Raw genomic sequence first — 22,550 nt, forward strand, 5'->3', positions numbered from 1 at the left:
ATGAGAAGAGTCAGGCCACTAAGCTTGAAATAAGACGATGCACCGGCCACGATGGCATAAACCGCCAGCATTTACCTTGCGGTTCAAGCAGGTAGGCAACATAGGGCGCTGGGTCGACGAAAGAAAGAAAGAAAGAAAGATAGATAGATAGATAGATAGATAGATAGATAGATAGATAGATAGATAGATAGATAGATAGATAGATAGATAGATAGATAGATAGATAGATAGATAGATAGATAGATAGATAGGCTAAACGACCAAAGTACGCTAACAAACCTCATCGCGTTAATAAATATGATAACATGCGGTAAATGGCGTGCTTTTCACGTGGCGTCACTAACTTTCCAGTTTGCTGACCATCAACACGAGCAGTAACTGGCATGAATGTAAGAAATAATCCGCAGCTTTGAAATTTATTCATCACTCGGGCGCGAACTCTACATCAATGTGCAACGTGCTAACAATCGTACGTTTAATACATTGGATAACTTGGCACGATGACAGAACGCCACGCTTTTCGTGCAGTTGGTTTTCATTCGTCTCGAGCAACGCTAACGAGCACCGCGAGAACCGCAGTCGAGCTGCCAGAGAATTCGCCATAAACAAGGTTTTATTCACTGAACTCTGTGTGTGGCAGTTACTAGAGAAATGATACGAATTATTTGGCTCGGGAAGCAGTTGAAACCTGCCAAATATTAGCTTGTTTCAAGCCTTCCGTAAGTGTGCACCAGGTGCCCTTCAGGCAACAGTAGAATATTCAATGGTGCAGGGCAGACGGGCTTAGAAAACGCACGCTAGGCAGCCGCGAATTACAAAGAAAATCTTGATGAAATAAAAAAAATCCGTTTAAGCACAGCCAAGAAATACATTGGACATCGCCTTCGAAAACACGTTCGTGAATACGGCTTCGCAAACAAAAATTAAACAAAAGTGCAAACAGCCCGCAAACGCGATCGATGACGTGAATGTTTTTCGACGTCTGAGACACACAGATGGGCACACTGTTGCTAGCTAAAAGTAAAATTTTTAAATACCAAGGAAGTCAGAGAGCTGAAGAACGGGCAATAAGAAGAAAGCAAAAAAAAAAGCGCCGAAAACGTAAAAAAGAGGCGTTTTGTATTGCGTGCCCGCCATGAATTTTCCAAACAAAACACGTCAGTATTCTAGAGTCCGTCTTACGCCAGAACAAGGCACGTAGACGAAGTGCCAGTTGCACTGCTGACGTCCTCATGCAAAGAGCGTCATTGCTTTGCAAAATGCGGCGAGCACAATTTCAAGGCATTGCAAGGTCCAGGCAAGGGGTATATTTTCTGACACTGATAAACCTATTGTGTACGCTCACACTTGTGGCGAGGTAAACATCGCGCGTGATTTGGGTCCTTTCCAGCCCCAACTTATCCTGTGAAGAACGTGCACTTCCTCTTGGGATTCATTTTTGATCCGTACGGGCATTGAAAAGCCTGCGCGAATGCCTCCGAATTGCTCACAGCTTTGTTGCAGTCCACCATGTGCGGACCCACGGCTCCGGGAAGGCTGCACGTCATGTAGCACAAAGTCATGGAGAACACCTGATCGCCCGAGAGATTCCGGGAAACACCCTGCGGACTGTCGTCGTCGCTATCGCTGATGGAAGGCCTGTACGCTGCGTAGGCCACTTCGAGCGCGGGAATCTCGGGAAAGATGCTGGTACTGGAACCGGGTCGGGTCTGATAGGTGGGGGAGTCAACGACGGGAGCATCCTCTGCCGTCGCCAGGCAGCCGTTGCGGTCGTCGAAGGCTCGAGAAGCGGCGCTGTAAAGAAGAGTACTGTAATCTTTGATAGTTATAACAAAACGGAGGTGCGGCGTAGTACGGAGAACGGAGTAAGACAGGACATTTTAGTTTGCCGTTGTGATTATTAAGTACGCACTTTCGCATCCGTATAGCGGAAAAAAATTCTGGTAGAAAACATCCACTTTTGAATATTGTGGACGCAGTTATGCGCTTTCAGATAACTTCTACAATGCTAATTTCGTATAGTGTTTGGGCGGCTTCACTCTGTAAACATTTCCCAGCTATTGCAAAATGCATTCGGGCGTACTTGAGAGCATATCGCGATATCAAGGTTCTTCAGTCACATATCAGTTCAGAAACTAGCTCTTCCAGTTCGATTATCAGAATACGCGAACGTCTGTCTATTTTTACAGGCAAAAGGATCTCCTTACTCATTCTAGAAATTTCTTCGCACAATTACCTACAAAGGCTAGCTTAGTTTAAACAACCGTGTCATTGCCAACAATGGCGCATCACCATAAGCTGTAACTTGGCGAAGTAGCAAAATAATGGCTTTATTATGTCTATCATATTACGAAAGTAGTCTATCTGTGTTGTTCTGGAATAAACTGCCATGTAAAAGCGAAAATCATCACATTCACAAAACTAGGCTAAAGTAGCTTACTGGGACAAAAAGGCGTCGCCGAAAGTGCCGTTTGGATGCCACCGCAGTCCCTGTTTGTCCATGGATGCGACGAGATTTACCGCCATGGAGAATCCGAGTCCTCCGTAGAACATAGCTTTCGTCCCGTCAGAGTAGTACAGGGGCGGAGTAATGGCACCCACAGCTACCTTCACTGCGCCATTTGCAGCATCGTATACGAGGTACGGCAGTTCGTAGTTGACCGCGTAGCTCAAGACGTCGATATCGGCACTCGCATGGTACGTATCAGTGACAGACCGAGTCGATTGGATCCAATATTCTGCAAACGGCATTTCGGCGCTCGGAAAAGCCGCGTACATGCGGTCGAGTGCCTCGTTCTCCAAGAAATGCTCTGGGGGCCACAGCTGCAGGCGTGTCAAAGCCAACTTCACAGCGGCCAGTTGTCGGTTCTCGGCATCCAGCCAGTCTGTGGCGTTGACCAAAGCGCTGGCAGTTGCAACCAGGTGGTCGAAGTTCGCTGAGATGACGACGCGTTCCTGTCTTGAGAAGCGCGACACAGAGGTGAGGGCAACCACCAGGAGTCGGTAGGCGGTCTCGACAAAACGTTCGCAGAAGTATGGCCGGTAAAGTATGACACCTTCGTCGTACCGGTACTTCAGCAGCTGCAAATCCACTGCCGGTGCCAGGAGCTGCACGCAAGACCACGCAATCAGGGACAGCAGCTGGGTGTCAGTGTACGAGGCCATCACGGCCGCCATGGTCTGGAAGAAGTTTTTGTCGGCTATGACAACCTGGTCGTTGGATTCTATCTCAGGCTGAAGCTCTAATTTCTTCAATGCCCGTAGCCACTGCTTCGAGTCCAGAGGCGGAGTGTAGAGTCTAATCTTGGCGATTGGCACCAGTAGTTGTTGGACTCCAAGTGGACGCATGGCGAATAGGAGTCTTCTAAAGCCGTCCCCTTCCAACACCATGGTTGTCTCTATGAGCGTCTGGTTTATCGTCGCGTCCTTGTCATACCTTCCCTTGAGGATGTAGAAGAACGCAGCCCAGTACTTGTCGTATCCGCCGGTATTTTTGATCGTGAGATGATGCTGGTACATTAGCGGTACAAGTGGGCCTGGATCTAAAGTCAAACGCCAATTTGGTGCGGGTCCCAAGCGCAGTAGTCTCAATTGAAAGAAGAGTTAAACCTGCCACTTGAACGCGAGCGTTATCAGTACATCAAGGGCGCTGGTGTCACTTGACTCTGGCTCTTCCGGCCACGACAGTCTACACTCCTTTAGGAATTTCCAGAAGATATCCACGTTCGAGCCGTACTGTTTACTGTCGCCCATGCATGTTGCGTACATGACTAGCGGGTTGCGGCCAACTCGAATTGTTTTGGCGCCTTCTCTAAGAATATTTCCGAACAGTGGGAACCAAGATTTCCGTACGTCATCCATGGCTGAGTTAGAGTGCTCAAGGTAGCCCTTTGGTGGGGACCAAGCGGAACAGACGTAAGCCCCGAAGTTTTGGCAGGGATCGAGGCTGCTATTTAGTTTATCGGAAAGGCGCCAGGCGTGATCGAGGCAATCTTTGGTCTTGCAGTACGGCTTTGTCGGAGCAGTTTCTTGCTCTCGTCTGAACAGGATGACGACGGCGGCTGTCACGGTTGTCACTACGAAAATTAAGATGGCCATGAGGAGGATTTGCCGCTTTGTGATAGGTATCCCTGCTACTCTGACCACTATGCGTGAACCGCGCTGCCCCTGTAAAATGAAGCACGAAAGAAATATCTCACTCAATCCTGATACCAAAATTACGTGCTGAGAAAAAGTGAGGGCGCGTGCATGTTACCAGAAACTTGACGCTAAACATTTTGACAGAATTGCCCTTCTGGTTGGGAAATTGATTAGGACTTGAGACTGACTCCAACCAAATAACTGAGTTCTATTAGCCCGACGTTTCGGAGCCTATTCGGCTCCTTCTTCAGGGGGTTGTTCTTCGGGGGTGGCGGTGTGCCGCTTTTAAAGCGTCTTTTGCAAAGACGCTTTAAGACTTTAAGCCTTTAAGACTTTAAGACTTCGGGGGTCTTTTGCAAAGACCCCCGAGGAACAACCCCGTGAAGATGGAGCCGAATGGGCTCCGAAACGTCGGGATAATAAAACTCAGTTATTTGGTTGGAGTCAGTCTCAAGTCCTAACGTTACCAGAAAGAAGGCACATGCGCTTTTCAATTTATTGTTTGCTTTCTTTACGTGAATATTCCTACACCTGCCGTTCGGGCATGAACGTAATTCGAGAAACATTGATAATGACGCAGGCCAGTGGTTGTTCGCACCTTTCATTATGTAGATTTGCATGCTTTTGCTGAGGAACCATAGCATGAGTTATATTGTAAAATACGCTGGCGATGTTACCCTGGAAACCGTGCTTATGCGTTGACACTACTTGGTATCTTTAGCTCGCTATTAGGCTCCCCTGTGACAGAACTGTGTGCGCTATGGTGAAGAGGATAGAGCTATTCGAGCAAGGAATCTATAGACAGGAATTTCAGTGCTTGCATGCGGCAGCGATATTTTGCCAGCGATTTCTCAAACGAGCCAGCGAACGGTAGCCATAGCGCTCACCCTCTATTTGTTGTATGCTTACAGCCAGTGTTTGCTCGACTCAGCTGTCGCGTCAGCAAACCAGCAGTACCTGTGCTGTTCGCGGTGACATAATGGAGGCTGGGGTCGAGGTTTAGGTGCAATAGCCCTAATGCTTTGGTTTCAGCCGTTATGGTTTGGTACGACGTGCTTGATTATGCACTCTCAACTTCGAGCACTTCTAGGTAGTGCGTCGCACCCGCTGTGGTGCTTTTCACACTACTATCCTCGATCGGAGGTATTTTTGAGCCACCGGATTGAGAAAAAAAAAACGACATTTTGTTACTGCGAGCCCCGCAGCCCTCCACCTTAAAGGAGCAGTCGGTATAGTAGTCCTCGCAATTATGACACCGGCCGCTGAAATTCCAGTGTGGAGCGAAGTCCGAATAAAATTAGGCTCTCCAGCGATTTCCATGCTCAAAAACGTTTTCGGCCGTCCTTCCGCACATGCGTGCCTTAAAGAAAAAACATCGATGGATCCCGTGCACTGTGGTAATCGATATAAGCAAAGATTTGCATGCGGTTTATTTATTTATTTATTCATTCATTTATTTATCTATTTACTTATTTATTTATTCATTTATTTATTTCATTGCCCTCGGGGCCCGAGGGCATTACACGGCATTGCCTTGATTGACGATAATTAGTGGTGACGTTGGAGGTGAGTGCGTAAGTTCTTCAGTGTTTAGACCAATATCGGAGTGGGGAGTTGATGTTGCATGTCACCCTGCTTGCGCCGCTGCTGTTTGTCTGAGTATTCCACAGAATACACAGGGAGACGTGTTTGCTTGATACGTTGTTGCGCGTCATTTTATATAATGCCTGAGAGGACTGATCATTATCACTGCTTCACATGGCACATCGCATCGTGGCAGAAATATTAAAAGGTATTCTAGAGCTGCGCGTAATTCAAATAATATAATTGAATGTATGCATTGTATACATAGATTCGGCGTCTGCACCACGTTTCGCTGCGCAGCGAAGGCGCTCCTGATGTCCTCGACACTGAGCGCATGCTTTGCAGCCATTTTTGGCGCGTGTTTACCTGCTCCTTCTGCATTCCTGGCGAGCATGCTGTCGAGACGCTTAAGACGCCAGTTCCGAGGACTGTCTTCAGTTTATGGATGATTGTAATGTTTACACTATCAGAGCACAGCACGCGACCTCCACTGCTCAGCGCCTGCATTTCTGTCGCACAGGAAAGCAGGCATGGCTCGTGCCATACGCACAAACTGTTGAACGCTGCCGCAGCGGTGCCATTCGGGATTCGCGGAGGCTAGTGCCATCTGGTAGCATTGCAAGAAACCCAGCGGCACACACGGCAAGACCTTCCCAGCAACGCCCGGAAAATCGCTAGAACAGGGAAAGAAACCTTCGCTTTCCAAAGAAAAAAAAAATGAACATGACGGCGAGACAAGGCCTCGGATGATGTAGGGAGCTGTAGCAATACCGACATACTTCGTTGATTCTTAACGTCTGCGCCGCCTCCGCCGCGGGTCGGCCCGGCATTGCCCTATCGTCGGGCTTCTTTCTTTCTACACGCGGACTCGATAGCGGGGAAAGTAGCCCTTAACAGCTTCGCCGTAAAAGTTAATTAATTCGCGTCCCCAAATGTTTGCTTTGAGGACGTTTGCCATTTTGCTTCCCACATCTTATAAGTTGTCGGAAAGCGTAACCCCCTAGTCTAGCTGGTGGCGGTAAGTACCTTTACAAAGGCTGTCACCACCATAAAACAGAGCTTGCATGTAGGTTCCGTTGGCATGCGCGGAGGCTAGTTCCATCTGGTAGCGTTGCATGAAACCCAGTGGTACGCGCGGCAAGACGATCACAGCAGCAGCGCCCGAAAATTCGTGAGATGGGGCAGAAATGCTTCGGTTTGAAAAATACAGCCCAGGATTCGCAACTCAGTGCCTCCCATGATATGTCGCACATTGCAACGACTATATCTGACACCTTTTCGATTGCCAGAGGTCACACACTTACAGCTGAGCCTGTTCAGTACGGCGTGGACTTGTATAAGAAACAGCTCGCTCACGTGTTCCGAGTCCCAGATCGAAGACTTGCTTCCTCGTCGCCTGGCCCGCTGCTCCGCAATGCGTTCTGCGCTCAACGTCTTCAGACCTTGAATGAAGGACGAGAACGAAGGCTCGCGCTGGGACCCCGAGTCTTGCGTCGACGATTTTCCCGAGTGTCCGCTTCGCGAGGCCGCGTCGATGGGCACCGCCAGAGTGACGGTAGAGCCGGAGCGTGTCCTCGCCTTAACCGTACCAGGCGGTAGCTTTGCACTGCGGACTTCGCCCGTCAGGGTTGTCTGGGCTGCTTCCTTGTTCGATGTGGAAGATGTCACATGTTCTGTGATCGACCGAGAGCTAGCAGCAGACTCTAGTGCCGGTGTCGGCTGCGAGGTGTGGCGTTGTCCTGGAGGAGGCTGGACTTCGCCTTCGGCGACTGGTCGAGCTTGTTTTGGTCGCCCGTCGGCGGCTCCTGGTTCTACCGAAAAAGGTGATTCAGTCGTAGAAGCCATGCCCCGTTTGCGCATGCCATGTTCGGTGCTACCGGTCTGTTGTTCCTGAGGTGTGGTGATGTCGGATGGAGTGGGCTGGACGACGTCGTAAAACGACAGACTTCGCTTACATTTAGGAGGTTCGTTCACAGGAGCTTCGGCGTCTGATCCGGTGGTGGCGGTCGCGCCTGTTCCTTGAGCTGAATCGAACGGGGCGTCTGCGGTAGCCCTTTGACTGGGAACGCTCGGATGCTGGCGCGTCCCTTCAAGCTCGCCAGAGGAATTGGAGCTCCGAGAAAATTCGCGTCCTCTAGAGCTTGCGGAGTTACTTCGAGGGCGACGCCGCCTCTTGCTCTTATCGGCTTGATGCTGAGAGCTCGGAAGCATCGCTCAGTTGCTTGCTGTGGTCGTAAATCGAAGGGCCCAGGATATGCAATCGGAAATGCCGTTACCCTTCTTCTTCTTCTGCTATAGCTCGTAACAAGCCCGTGACATTCGCATAGGGCCAATGGGGCTGGTTCTCGCAGGTCACGCTAGCGCCGCCTGGATTCTAATGACAATTCCACTGATACCAGAAAAATGACCACTTACTAAAACTAGATGATGTTTTCAATGTTATTCACTCATAATATAAATTTAGAAACCACATGCGACATCTCAATAACTTATACTTGGGAAAGTGAAATGTGTGTAGAAAGCGGAATGAAGCATGCGAGGAGTACCGTGCAACAGACGACTGACGCCGGCGTCGTCCTCTTCTGCTAGCGCTGTTGCGGTGCTGGCTTGCGTTGGATATATATATTTATATATTCTTATTTATGGCTCAGAATTAGCGTGCACATTTACCCTTGAAGGTTGGCACTGCTGCATAGGCGGAGTGAAATCACGACACTGATCACACCAACTTGCTGCAAATAAAGAGCTTTATTATAACAGCATCGATGTTTGCATGATCTAAAATACACGTGAATAGTGTTTCAGAAGATATTCAGGTGCAAAACATGACTTTATGTTTTATGTGCAAAGCGCACACAACGAATACGTACAGTCTCGCCGCAGATGTTTCGTGAACACAAGCTGTCCGCCGCTGAATGACGAAATACATCCGATCCCAAAGAGCAGTCACAGGCTTGTATCTTACTAAAGTTCCTCCACATTTGTTGCTGAAGATGCCACACCACGTCGTTCACAATATCCAACGATTTGCATTTCTATTTCTGCATAAACACGTAGCTTTCACAAGGGCGAATTCCGTCGCGACTGTCCGTGTTCTGGTCCAGACTGCCTGCTCTCTCTCTCTTGCCGTTACCCGCCGTTACCCATTCGGCAAGTTCTCAAGATATAAAACTTTTCGGCGTTTCAGGTGAATTTGTTTCAAACAGCTTAAATTTACAGGAGAAATGTATTGTGTACGTGCTGTCACAAATGAAATTTGACGTGATATCAATCAATCATGATAACCATCAAACCGGTGACAGGGAAATGTGCGGAATATATCCAACCCTTATATACACACATATATATATATATATATATATATATATATATATATACATATATATATATATATATATATATATATATATATATATATATATATATATATATATATATATATATATATATATATTATTGATTACGAGAAAGCCTTTAATTCAGTCGAAAGCTCAGCAGTCATGGAGGCATTGCGCAATGAAGGTGTAGTCGAGCCGTGCGTAAAAATACTGAAGCCAATCTATAGCGGCTCCACAGCCACCGTAGTCTTCCATAAAGAACGCAACAAAATCCCAATAACGAAAGGCGTCAGGCAGGGAGAGACGAGCTCTCTAATGCTATTCACAGCGAGTTTACAGGAGGTATTCAGAGACCTGGATTGGGAAGAATTTGGAATAAGAGATAACTGAGACTAACTGAGTAACTTGCGATTCGCTGATGATATTGCCTTGCTTAGTAACTCAGGGGACAAATTGCAGTCCATGCTCACTGACCTGGATGGGCAAAGCAGAAGGGTGGGTCTAAAAATTATTCTGAAGAAAACTAAAGTAATGTTTAACAGTCTCGGAAGAGAACAGCAGTTTACGATAGGTAAATAGGCACTGGAAGTGGTAAGGGAATACAGCAGGTTGCCATTATCCCTCAAGAGAAATGTGTATAACACCTGTGTCTTACAGGACTCACGTACGGGGCAGAAACCTGGAGGCATACGAAAAGGGTTCTACCTAAATTGAGGACTGCGCAATGAGCTATGGAAAGAAGAATGATGGAGGAACGTTAAGGGATAAAAAAAGAGCAGATTGGGTGAGGGAACGAACGCGAGTTAATGACATCATATTTGAAATCAAGAAAGAGAAATGGGCATGGGCTGGACATGTAAGGAGGACATAAGATAACTGATGGTTAATAAGGGTTACGGACTGGATTCCAAGGGAAGGGAAGCGTATGAAGGGGCGGCAGAAAGTTAGGGTGGGCGGATGACACGAATAAGTTCGTCGGGATGACATGGCCGCATTTTTCTCATGACCGGGGTAGTTGGAGATGTATGGGAGAAGCCTTTGCTCTGCAATGGGCGTAACCAGGCTGATGATGATGATAACAGGTCATTCCACATTTGTCGGCGATCACAGCTGCATTCCGCGAACTTTTTAGAAAAGAGGATGTCGCGAAGGTCTGCGAAGACTAATACCAGACTATTTTCAAAGCTTTTCTTGAGACCTTGGCAAAAGCTCCAGTTCAGGCTCACTGCCAGAAAGACTAGCCTATCACGCTATCCGTAGACGCCTGTCAAATGGACTCGGCGCTTTGATCATTAGAAACGTTCAGCTACTAGCGCACTCTTCGTGGTCTCTCTCGAAAACACAACATATTTATGCACAAATATAAAAATGCTAACGGTCCTACATGGTTACGAGAAATTCCAGCACTACTGGTTTTGGAAGCCGGAGGTCGTAGTGGAATCTGATCACAAACCACTCGAGATAATTTTGAATGAACCATTGTGTCAGCACCCACTTTGAATTCATCGCATGAGCCTCAAACTGCAAAGGTATCGCCTAGGAGTGAAATACAGGTCAGTAAAAGACCATTTTATTTGAGACTTGCTACACCGTTTTCCGAGTTTACCAATGTTCAGTGAATCCGCAGAGAAAGTCTACAATACCTTGGCGAATCTTCTGCTTTCAGGCAAGCGCCTGAATCAAGCTTTGCAAGAAACCGAACAACCGGCCATGCAGCAACATCGCCAATAAAGTTGAGGAGCCATTCCTTCCTGTGATGGCTGTCCACCAGCGCCGCTGCTATGGTGGTGTCAGTTATATCGGTACAGAGTTTTGTTAGTATGTAACTGTACATCTATTTGTGTGCATGTCATTTACGTGAAATACAAATAAGTACATAATCATTTGTTGTCTTGTCTCTTGCTATTTAGTTGCGCTTTCTTTTATCACGCGTGGCCTTCCCATAGCCAGCGGTGGAGCGAAATGGTACAAAACTTCTCCTTGGTCGCCATATCAGGCGCGCACTACGTCGCGCACTTCGTCATACATACACACAGCTTCCACCGAAGGGTTCATACGACGCCCCTATTAAGACGCAGGTGTTGTTGACACAACTGCGACGGAGCGTCGTTTATGCGCAGGGGTCCGTTAAACAGAGCCTCGACGCAAGCGACGATGTGCGTTGACCGGGGCACAGTTCGAAAAATTGCACAAAACAAAACACGTTTTCTCTAAGTAGCAAATGAGCATTTTTTCGAGTTAATTAGCTGAATGAATCTTCGAAGGACTAGAGCTTTATTCTAGCAGACAAATATGGGGTTGTCCGTTTCCTTTCCTTAGAAGCCCATGTAATGACACCAGATGGAAATTCCACAATGTTTGCTGCTTCACTGCGAACTATACAATGTGAAAAGTTAATGAAACTCGGCCTAATGTTGGCGTCATCTACGCGGGCACGCGTAATATAATTCGTGTCCAGAGAGTTTTCTTGAAACAAGAATTGCGGCCGCTTTCTGTCACCATACTCCCTCCGTAGATGCCCATGCATTGACAGCAGGCGGGAATTCTGTATCGTTTACAACTTCAATGCGAACGAACTAATTTTGACTGTTAAATCAAACTTGGCGTATTGATGGAGTCGTCTTAGCGGCAAATTTCAGTATAATTATTTTTCCCAAGTACCTAGATTAGATTGAAAGCTATAGAGCATTCGCAAGAGAATTGGCTTTGCCGCAAGGACTTTACAATTCGCGCCACGATTTTCCGGAGGGTAGCCATAGACAGCTTCGCTGTCATACAAGCACAAGTTGGCGCGACAGGAAGCTGACGTCATTCGGAAGTTACGCAGCTACTTGGATTTACGGGATGAACTATACACGGAACATCTTATTTTGTTGTAGCGAAAGCTGAACAAGGACAACAGAAAGGCACATCTGACACACACAGCGCTTTCTGTTGTCCTTGTTCAGCTTGCGCTACAACAAAATAAGATATGCCGTGAAAACAAGCCCCTGTAGATATCCTCATTACACACGAAAGACGGCATTGTTGTACGCAGCTACCGACTCGTTATCACTACCAAGATGTGCGTAGACATCCTAGCAGCTGTCAACCACCTTTACAACAAACATTTCAGGTTGCATGAGAAATGTATCTCCCACTAACCTTCTATGTGTGCCCCTGATTCTTTGACACTAGCTGAAAGCTGCTCTACAGTTGACCTTGAGGCTTAATTAGCTGTAACACAGCTGCATATGCAAACCTAGGTCAGCTTAAGGCAAACAGTGCAACGCTGTTCTGACCTAACCCCTCACGCATTGACCCGTGCGAACTTAAGAAAGCTAAAGCCATTTACCCAGGCAAGTGTATCAAAAGACAAGTGACCCATCCAGTTTGCGCTAGCGTAGTGCTAGCTGTAAGCTATAATTGCGAAATTAGTCGTATCATAAGAAGCCAGGAAACACGGACACCAAGTACAACATACGGGAAATTACTTGTGCTTAATGAATGAAATAACGAAACGATAAATTCATGGAAGTGAAAGCAGATGAAAAAACAATTTGCCCCAGGTGGGGAACGATCCCACAACCTTCGCATTACGCGTGCAAAGTTTGATTATCCTGTGCGTTGTAAAGTGTACTCAATGTGCCATCCAAGGACTGGTTCTTGTTCTTTCGGAGTCGGCTTATCTCTGTTCCAGGAATTGATTTTCCGAAGTTGACCCAGCTGCATCGTTACAAAAAGTTAAATATTTGATTATGTCGTTGACTTACCTGTCAAGAGAGAAGCGCACATTAATTTGATTTAGATAAGAATCAGATTTTTTTTTCGTTTTTGTAGCACGAAAATTATGAGCGATAAGCGAACAAATATAAACCGCTCGATGCGGTATCATTAGCACTACCTATGCCTTAATTATTTCCACCACCCACACAAGCCGGCACAGCCAGCCATGTGCAAGTAGTGCGAACGTTCAACCTTTAAACTACTCTACTCTACTTTCATTAGCGATTGAGGTTAGACCGAATCAAACATTTATATCCTATCTGGGTTAAGGACAGACAAACTCAATTGCGATTCAAAAATTGCCGTTTAGTAGCACTAGTTCAGAATTTATACCTATGTAGATCAATGTAATTCGCGAACTAAAGTGCCCCTTTGGCAGCGGTATGAATCGCCCTCACTGATTAGGGCACTCGCCTGCCTTTGTGACGAACGAAGCGCGAATTGCACGTTGGCCGCAGCCTGTGTTCGTTCTCGCTGTTTCAGCTCGTCTTCCGATTTTAAGCAGACGGACCAAATGTCATCGTCCTGTTATTAGTCGTGCAAGTGCTTTGTTAGGATTGGTGCCTGAAGATCAAGAGTATAGCTCATTCTTGACACGCCAGCGTCATTTGCACTAAGTTAATAAACAAACAGAACGCGCATGGAGCAAAGCAAACGAGCCAGCGTGGGAACACGCGCCCGGGAAACACTGATGTAAAGCCAAATAGACGAAAAGAAAAGAAAAGCTGTCACGCATGTGATGTGTGACGTTGCTGAAGTTGGCGGCGCACAAGTCCCTCCCATGACGAGTGAGTTGTGAAAACAGCTTTTTCCCCTTGCAAAGCAGAACGATGGGTGGGTTTCACAGTAGTGAGTGCAACTTTCGTTAACGATCCATAATTTGACCTTTTCTGCCACTTCTGAACATACAAGGCTGCTGCAGTAATAAGTTGATGCATGTATGACTGTTTCAAATCCCAGTGATGATGATGATGCATTGGCTGACGCATTTAATAATTTTTTCACTGGTATGATAACGACCGGAACCCCGGCTGATGCGTGCGACTACGTAAGTACTCACAACGCTCAGTCATTGTACTTGTGTCCTGCCACCGCTCACGAAGTTTTATCAATAATAAAAAGTATAAAAAATAGCGCCAGTTGTGATATAGACTGAATTCAAATACGTCCTGTCAAAGACGTGTCTGATGTTATCGCGCAGATTTTAGCCGATATCTTTCAGGTTTGTTTAACTAACTCTGTCTTTCCTTTAAATGTGCGTATAGCAAAAGTGAACGTGCTTCACAAAAAAGGTGACTGAAATAACCTTGGCAATTATAGACCCGTGTCTATATTGCCTGTGTTCTCAAAGGCATTCGAAAAAATTCTGCACAGTCGATTTTCAAGTTTCATTGATAAATATAATTTATTTACACCTAATCAATTTGCCTTTCGGAAAAATAAATCAGTTGAACTGGCACTCCCGGAGCAAAAAGAGTATATTCCTAAACAATTTGAAAATAAGGCGCTCATTTACGGTATTTTTATTGATTTTTCAAAGGCCTTTGATTTAGTAAACCATAAAATATTGTTAAAGAAATTGCATTGCTAGGGTATTCGTGGACAAGCTCTAACGCTTATTGACTCTTACTTATCGAACAGACAGCAGGTCGTTCAGATATGCGACTCTATTTCCCGAGTGAAACCTTTGCTGTGTGGAGTGCCACGGTGCAGTATTCTAGCCCCACTATTATTTATTATCTATCTTAATGACATTGTAATTATTGATTGCGAGGCGAAATACATAATATATGCTGATGATACCAGCATGCTTTTTTCAGGGCATGATATTCATGAGCTTATCAGAACTTGTAATCACACAATGAAAACGCTAGAGAGATGGTCAGCGGCAAATGCTATGCGTATTAACGAAAATAAAACAAAAACTGTTATATTCCGACCAAAAAATAAAATTACACCACCTCATGAAGACATAGTACTGAGTACTCACACTATTGAAATAGTTGACCATTTTAAATGTCTGGGCATATTTTTTTACACGAATATGAATTGGGATTACCACGTAAGACATCTTCTGCAAAAATTACCTCAGCTGACAGGTGTAATTGGTCGGCTTCGATACTTACTTCCGAAAGGAATCAAGCTTCTGCTCTATCATTCGCTCTTTAGCTCTCCTTTAAATTATTGCCAACTAGTATGGGGTACAACGACGGTCACAAATCTTAATCAAATATACTTGGTTCAGAAAAAATGTATTAGGCATATTTTCAATGCACCTTTTGCCGCATCTACTAATGTTTTATTCTACACTTAAGGAATAGTTAAAATACACCAGATATACAATTAAACGTTAAGCAGAAATTTCAAATTAGACACTTGTAAGAACATAACAAATTTGCGTGTTCTGGCCAATTTAAGAATTAGGCATTTAAATTATCATGGAGAAAATTGTGAAGTAGACACAGCACGATTAAACTCCGAAAAAGAGCACTTGTCTTACACGCTTCCGTGCCTCCTCAATCACTATGACCTTAAAATTTTGACTTATATGATTGTTCATATCAGGATATCCGAAAGTTATACACAGTGGTGTATGGCTCTGGTATTTCTACTACTTAACACTGGTTATACCACAAACTTTGTCTCGTTTATCAAATCCATACCGTATCGAATTGTTTCATCTGGTTGTATGTAACTCTTTGTAACAAATTGATTTCTATATTGTTTTTTTCCTGTACATTCAGTGTATTTAGTCTAGACATTTGTATTTGATAGCATTTCAGATATTCATTTTTCTAAGAAACTGTTTTGTATTTATTTTTTGACGACTGTAAAAACTGCCTTCTCTATTACCTTAGCATTTCCTTTACTTAGTGTTTGCCCTATACTACTGCGCTGTCTGTTAAGTTTCTATTTTTTATTTATTTTACGGCAGCGCTGTTACCGCTCCGAAATTTTTCCATGGGGCTGTGGCCTAGTCAAGCTGTTCTGAAAAACAGCTTTTTGTCACAGTCCTTCTTTCTGTATCATTGACAGAATGAAAATAAAGACTGATTGATTTATTGACTGAATTATTTATTGGCTTCCCCTTTGAAGCGGGCCAATAACAAATATCCACCTAGCCTGCGCGAATTATTCAGGTATGCTGGAGATGTTTTCATTGTAGCATTTTACAGCGAAGCTGTTTATGGCTAGGCTTCCTTGCAGTTTTGTTCTGCGTGGGCAAAAAACGTGGGCTTATCGCTGTGGTAGTGAAATAACTGGTCGACAGCGGAGGAGGTGAAACAAGCTTCAAGCGCTCCGCCAAGTTGCACAAATAAGTTCTTGGGTCCCAATAAATATCTTGGGTCCCAATAGAGCCGGTATCGGATATTAATCCGGTAAGAACAGATACTACAGTGTGACACGCGTCGGCCATGTCTACGTTCGCCTCGTCCTCTCTTTGTAGGCGTTCCAAGCGCTTGCGTATCTACTTTCCTTCCGCTCTCCCGTAGTGGCGGTCCCGTCGTCCATGCCAATGTGCACAAAAAAGCAGAGTAAATGAGTTCATACCTTTGTTCAAAATTCCGTGTTCCCTCTGTGTCGTGTGCTAAACAGCTTCGTTGGTAATCCAGCATCACAGAGTGGAATGGCTCACAAGCTGATCCGTTCGTATCAATCTCTTCCCTCCTTTTTTTCACCAATAATGTACACGTAACGTACTTATCTCGATTACTGACGGCTTGATACTTCCGTCCATTTTAAGTCCAAGCGCTTCTGGAAAAGGTTCATTACCTACGGGTCTCACTCGGTGAATTCCTTCGGATTCAACTAGGATATGCTCAGTGGTATCCGGAATTTTGCATATGTATGCTGCCGCTACAGCAGGCACATGTCTCATCTTCTTGGGAATATTTGCTACAGTATGTGTTTATCCTTAGCTAGGCAACCAGCTCGAGGCTGAAACAGCAATGCACTGCCTTTGTGTTTTACAGATTTTTCCTGCTCATTTCTTCCTTCCCATTGTAAATATCCATGGTTTTATTACAGCGAATCTGTATACCTCTACCACCCAAGGAAATTTTCGTGTCGTAAGCAAAAAGCTCATCGTATGTGGGCTGATCACGGAGATTGCGAAATATCGGCCTGACCCGCGGCGGTGGTGAAGCAGGTGTCAAGCACTCCCCATACGTGGGCCCATCCCGAAGATAAAGCAATACTGGCCCTATCCGAGGCGGAGTTGACGCAGGCGTTAAGAACTCCCCATACGTGGACCGATCCCGAAGGAAGTGCAATAGTGGCCTATCCGCGGCGGAGGCGACACAGGCGTTAGGCACTGCCCATACGTGGGCCGACCTCGATGATAGTGCGATAGTGGCCTATCCGCGGCGGAGATGAAGGATGCGTTAAGCACTCCCCATACATGGGCCGATCCCGAAGATAGTGCGGTACCGGCCCTACCCGTGGCGGAGATGCAGTTCGCCATTAAGGGCTCCACATACACAGCTTCGCTCGTCATCCTACACAGAGTGGAAGGGCAAGGTGGTGGTAACAACTTTATTGAGATTCTGCTCAGTTATCTGGCAGGCCCGAGTCCTAGGATGGTCCCTCGCGAGGAGCGACTCTTTCGGCCCAGGCAACGAGTGCTTTTTGTCGTTTTTCATCCGGCGTTCTGAGCAGCTCCTCCCACGTCAGTTGTGAGGGAGCTGCCAGGAGCGACCTGGGAGGGGGTAAGCCCTCGCACCCCCAAAGAATGTGATTTTGGGTAACCAATGTTTGATCTGTGTAATTTTGACATATTGGGTTCCATTGTCCGTTGGTATTAATGGCCAGCCAATGTGGGCTCGGGAACGAGTTAGCTTGGATTCGACGCAGGATTGAGGCTTGCGCTCGCGTGAGGCTTGCGTTTGGAGGCGGGTAGATTTGCCTTTTTTGCTTGTAGTAGTTTGGTATCTCGTTGTATGTCGTCGCTGCCTCATCCATTGCATCCGAGTCTGAGGGGCACACCTCCCGGTTGATTTGACCTCGGGCTACCCAGTGCGCCTCCTCATTCCCTTGATTCCCCGAATGAGCAGGGACCCACACGAGTTCTACAGTATTTTCATTTGTAAAGTCGCGTAGGACTCGTAAAGTCCAGGAATCGTAGGACAGATTGTTCTAGAGAAACTGGCCACCTTGTATACGCAATGCCTCATGACCTCGAGTGTACCGGAATCTTGGAAGAACGCTAACATAATCCTAATCCATAAGAAAGGGGACGCCAAAGACTTGAAAAATTATAGGCCGATCAGCTTACTGTCTGTTGCGCACAAACTATTTACTAAGGTAATCGCAAATAGAATCAGGAGCACCTTAGACTTCTGTCAAGCAAAGGACCAGGCAGGATTCCGTAAAGGCTACTCAACAATAGATCATATTCACACTATCAGTCAGGTGATAGAGAAATGTGCGGAATATAACCAACCCTTATATATAGCTTTCATTGATTACGAAAAAGCGTTCGATTCTGTCGAAACCTCAGCAGTCATGGAGGCATTACGGAATCAGGGTGTAGACGAACCGTATGTAAAAATACTGAAAGATATCTATAGCGGCTCCACAGCCACCGTACTCCTCCATAAAGCAAGCAACAAAATCCCAATAAAGAAAGGCGTCAGGCAGGGAGATACGATATCTCCAATGCTATTCACAGCGTGTTTACAGGAGGTATTTAGATACCTGGATTGGGAAGAATTGGGGATAAAAGTTAATGGAGAATACCTTAGTAACTTGCGATTCGCTGATGATATTGCCTTACTTAGTAACTCAGGGGACCAATTGCAATGCATGCTCACTGACCTGGAGAGGCAAAGCAGAAGAGTGGGTCTAAAAATTGATCTGCAGAAAACTAAGGTAATGCTTAACAGTCTCGGAAGAGAACAGCAATTTACAATAGGCAGCGAGGCACTGGAAGGCGTACGGGAATACATCTACTTGGGGCAGGTAGTGACGGCGGATCCGGATCATGAGACGGAATTAATCAGAAGAATAAGAATGGGCTGGGGTCCATTTGGCAGGCATTCTCAGATCATGAAAAGCAGGTTGCCATTATCCCTCAAGAGAAAAGTATATAATGGGTGTATCTTACCAGTACTCACGTACGGGGCAGAAACCTGGAGGCTTACGAAAAAGGGTTCTACTCAAATTGAGGACGACGCAACGAGCTATGGAAAGAAGAATGATAGGTGTAACGTTAAGGGATAAGAAAAGAGCAGATTGGGTGAGGGAACAAACGCGAGTTAATGACATCTTAGTTGAAATCAAGAAAAAGAAATGGGCATGGGTAGGAGATGTAATGAGGAGGGAAGATAACCGATGGTCATTAAGGGTTGCGGACTGGATCCCAAGGGAAGGGAAGCGTAGCAGGGTGTGGCAGAAAGTTAGGTGGGCGGATGAGATTAAGAAGTTTGCAGGCACGGCATGGCCTCAATTAGTACATGACCGGGGTTGTTGGAGAAGTATGGGAGAGGCCTTTGCCCTGCAGTGGGCGTAACCAGGCTGATGATGATGATGATGATGATGATGGTAGGACTCGCGCTGCACAGACGCCTCTGCTGCCTCTCGAAAAGTTGACTATTGCCCTTTTTGAGTCGCTTATGATAGTTTGCATGGAGGGATTCATGATGTCCAAAGCAATGGCAGTCTCCTCCGCTTCCATGGTGGACACTGTTTCTATGGTCTTGGCGTTGAGGATACTTCCCTCTCCGGTCGCAACGCTCACTACGTAAGTTTGGTGATTTTACTTTGCTGCATCGACATAAGCCGTGTGCTGGTTGGTTTTGTACCTTTCTTGAAGGGCCTTGGCTCTGGCAGACCGCCTCTTGTCGTGTTTCCCAGGGAGCATGTTCTTCGGTAACGGTTTTATAACCAAACGGCGTTTGACCGCACTGAGTAATGTTGTTCTTCCTGCTGAATTCATAACGGGATTCAGGCCGAGTTTACTTAGAATGACCCTGCCAGTTGCGGTGCTGGAGAGTCGTTCACGTTGGGCTGTTTTATGGGCCTCCACGAGTTCGTCTAGGGTATTGTATATACCTAGCTCAAATAATCGTTCAGTGTTCGCGTAGCTCGGGAGACCAAGAGCGGCTTTATAAACTGTGCGAATGACGTTGTTAACCTTTTCCTTGTCAGAAAGGCTTAGGTGGTAGTAAGGGAAAGAACACACAGTTCGACTGATGAGGAAAGCCTGCGTCAGATGGCAGATATCAGCCTCCTTCATACCGCGGTGTCGTGTGGCTACTGGTCTGATTAGGCCACATATTTGACAGGCTGTCGTCTGTACTCGGGCAATCGCCTCAGAATTATGTGTCTTATGTTGAATTAGCATGCCCAGAACTCTTATAGTCAGTACGGGCGGAACTGGGCCGTCTTCCATACTGATTCGTATAGGTGAGGTGGCGTCCCTTTCGGTGGCGTGTTTGGTTGATTTATCTCGATGAGGAGAAGCTCCGATTTTGTCGGCGAGCACGATAGACCATTCCGTCGCACAAATTTTTCGACAGTATCCGCGGCCGCTTGTAATGCTTCCGTGATTTCTCCATCGGAACCGCTATTGGTCCAGATGGTGATATCATCGGCATAAATGGAGTGTTTGATATGCGGGATCCTTTCCAGTAATGGAGGCAGGTTTCGCCTAGTCATATTAAAAAGGAAGGGGGAGAGGACCACACCCTGAGGGGTGCCCCTTGTACCTAATCGAAACTGTCCGCTTTAATGTCCCCAAAATGTATTTCTGCAGTGCGGTCCTTGAGAAAGCTTGTAGTAAAGCAATAAGTGCGCTTCGCGACATTCATTTGGGCTAGATTTGTGAGTTTTGAAGCATGTGACACATTGTCAAACTCTTTACTCACGTCCCGCCCTAGAATTGTACGGGTGGCTCTTATAGGGCCCGGGTGTAGGATATCTTGCTGAATTTGCCACATAATGTCTTGAATTGACACATTTGATCTGAAGCCTATCAACGTATGGGGCAGCAGCCCATTGCTTTCAGTATACTCGTTTAGCCTGTTAGGAATTACGTTTTCCATAATCTTCCCCAGGCAAGAGGTTAAGGAGATAGGGCGGAGATTCTCTAGCTCCAGCTTCTTGGCTTGTTTGGGTATGAAAATTACGTTTGCATGTTTCCAGCTGGTGAGTATATTTCCCTCTTTCCAGTGGATGTTGAAAAAATTGCTGATTTCGGTAACCGACTGATCGTCTACGTTCCGTAGCATTTTATTAGTAATGCGGTCCTCGCCAGCCGCCGCTGTAGTGTTGAGGTTGTTTAGGACAGCACGTACTTCAGATTCCATAATTTCGCGGTCTAATTCCCTGTTTTCTTTTCCGGTATAAGCTACGGGTAGAGGAATATTGGTGCTTGTATTAAAGTAGCGCTTTATAAGAGCTTGAAAAAGGGCATCTTTATCTCCCGGAAAAGAGTGTATGATCCTCTGAAGGTTCTTTTGTGATGCTGTTTTAGTCTGACTGGGGTCAAGTAGGTGCTTAAGCAGACACCAGCTGTTTTTGCGCCCTAGCTGGCCGTTAAGGCGGTCGCATAGCTGGTGCCAGCGTTCCTGACTGAGCTGTTGTGAGTATCTTTCGATATCCCGCTAGAGTTGCGCGATGCGTCTGCGTAGGCAATGGTTGTGTTTCTTGGCGACCCAGCGCTTCTGCGAGCTCTGTTGCGCAGACCACAGGTGGACCAGTTTAGCATCAGGAGCCGGGCCGTCCTTCTCCTGGTCTACCTCTTGGTTTAGTTTGCGGCGTCTTTGGGAAGTGTGGATATCCACTCTTTAATGTTTGTAATGGTTGCGGGTTCGCGTCCATTGCGAACATACCGGAAAGCGTCCCAATTAGTGTGCTTAATTTTCAGCTTATTTCGCTTGTAGCCTCTGGATGGTACCGTAATGCAGAGAATGTAATGGTCGCTACCAACGTTTAGTTCGGTATTCTCGCAGATGGCATTGTCTATGTTCCTAGTGAAGGTCAAATCAGGCGAGGTGTTTTGACTCACGCTGTTGCCTATGCGGTTTGGTCTTTCAGGGTCAACAAGAAGAGTAAAACCACGGTCATGAGCGGTCTCCCAGAGTTTAGTGCCCTTCTTTTGACATTTTTGATAGCCCCTGGCTGAATGGTGCGCGTTAAAATCTCCCAGCAGCACGAATTGTGCATGCTTTGCAGCTTTATATGCTTTGCCTACTAGTGTAGCTGCTGCCAGGCGTTTATCCCTAGGGGGGCTATAAACATTCAGGAATATGAGTTTTTGTTTCCATAGTGATAGTAGTGCTGTCTGCTAGCAGTGATCATGAAAACGATATGTGGCTGATCCTTTTATAACGGGCGGGCTGCTTTAAATTGCCCTTGCCGGATAAACATATACATGGCGATAAAAAAGAGGGAAAATTTAAGAGGGGAGGAGTCCCGCGCCCCGTTCCTTTGTACACACAGCCCGATCTGGTGCACAGACATTGACTTGTAGACACTGAATTTCATCTCTTCCTCTCAGAGTTGGCCAATCTGAGCCGTTGCCAATTCATACGCCACCACTGTGCCAGCCTGGCCTTCGTTACACACATTGCGTTAGACAACACCACAGCCGGTTCGCGCACTCCGTTTTCGCTTCGGAACCCAAATGCTCGCGCAAGTGTAGTGCTCTCGGTTTGTCGTCGGGACAAACTGGCGCCCTGGAGGACTAGGTGTTCCAAGTAGTCCTCCTCGATGCCACAG

The 22,550-nt window shown here is 46.3% G+C and overlaps 1 protein-coding gene and 1 non-coding gene across 3 annotated transcripts; both read right to left on the reverse strand.

Moving 5' to 3' along the window:
• Window positions 1–830: 830 nt before the first annotated feature.
• Window positions 831–7,996, reverse strand: LOC135908981 (endothelin-converting enzyme 1-like). 2 transcript variants are annotated; one of them, XM_065440842.1, is made up of 3 exons: window positions 7,081–7,996; window positions 2,441–4,167; window positions 831–1,794 (listed from the first exon to the last, which is right to left on the reverse strand). In XM_065440842.1, the coding sequence occupies exons 2-3, from the start codon at window positions 3,517–3,519 to the stop codon at window positions 1,398–1,400; spliced, it is 1,476 nt and encodes a 491-aa protein (XP_065296914.1). In that variant the 5' UTR covers window positions 3,520–4,167; window positions 7,081–7,996; the 3' UTR covers window positions 831–1,397. The 2 variants fall into 2 exon arrangements, with proteins under 2 accessions (XP_065296914.1, XP_070389741.1); XM_070533640.1 differs by lacking the exon at window positions 7,081–7,996 and adding an exon at window positions 6,751–7,059.
• Window positions 7,997–16,058: 8,062 nt separating this feature from the next.
• Window positions 16,059–16,245, reverse strand: LOC135909067 (U2 spliceosomal RNA). Its single transcript, XR_010566554.1, has one exon. It is a non-coding gene; the product is annotated as a U2 spliceosomal RNA (small nuclear RNA).
• Window positions 16,246–22,550: the final 6,305 nt, after the last annotated feature.

Source organism: Dermacentor albipictus, chromosome 2 (assembly GCF_038994185.2).
Source record: "Dermacentor albipictus isolate Rhodes 1998 colony chromosome 2, USDA_Dalb.pri_finalv2, whole genome shotgun sequence".
Classification (NCBI taxonomy): Eukaryota; Metazoa; Arthropoda; class Arachnida; order Ixodida; family Ixodidae; genus Dermacentor; species Dermacentor albipictus.

Excerpts from the sequence above, each read along its gene's own strand:
- LOC135908981 (XM_065440842.1), bottom strand. The coding sequence starts at position 3,519 with ATGTACCAGCATCATCTCACGATCAAAAATACCGGCGGATACGACAAG. Across the intron at positions 1,795-2,440 it reads GGCGACGCCTTTTTGTCCCA|CGCCGCTTCTCGAGCCTTCG; the intron begins GTAAGCTACTTT and ends TCTTCTTTACAG.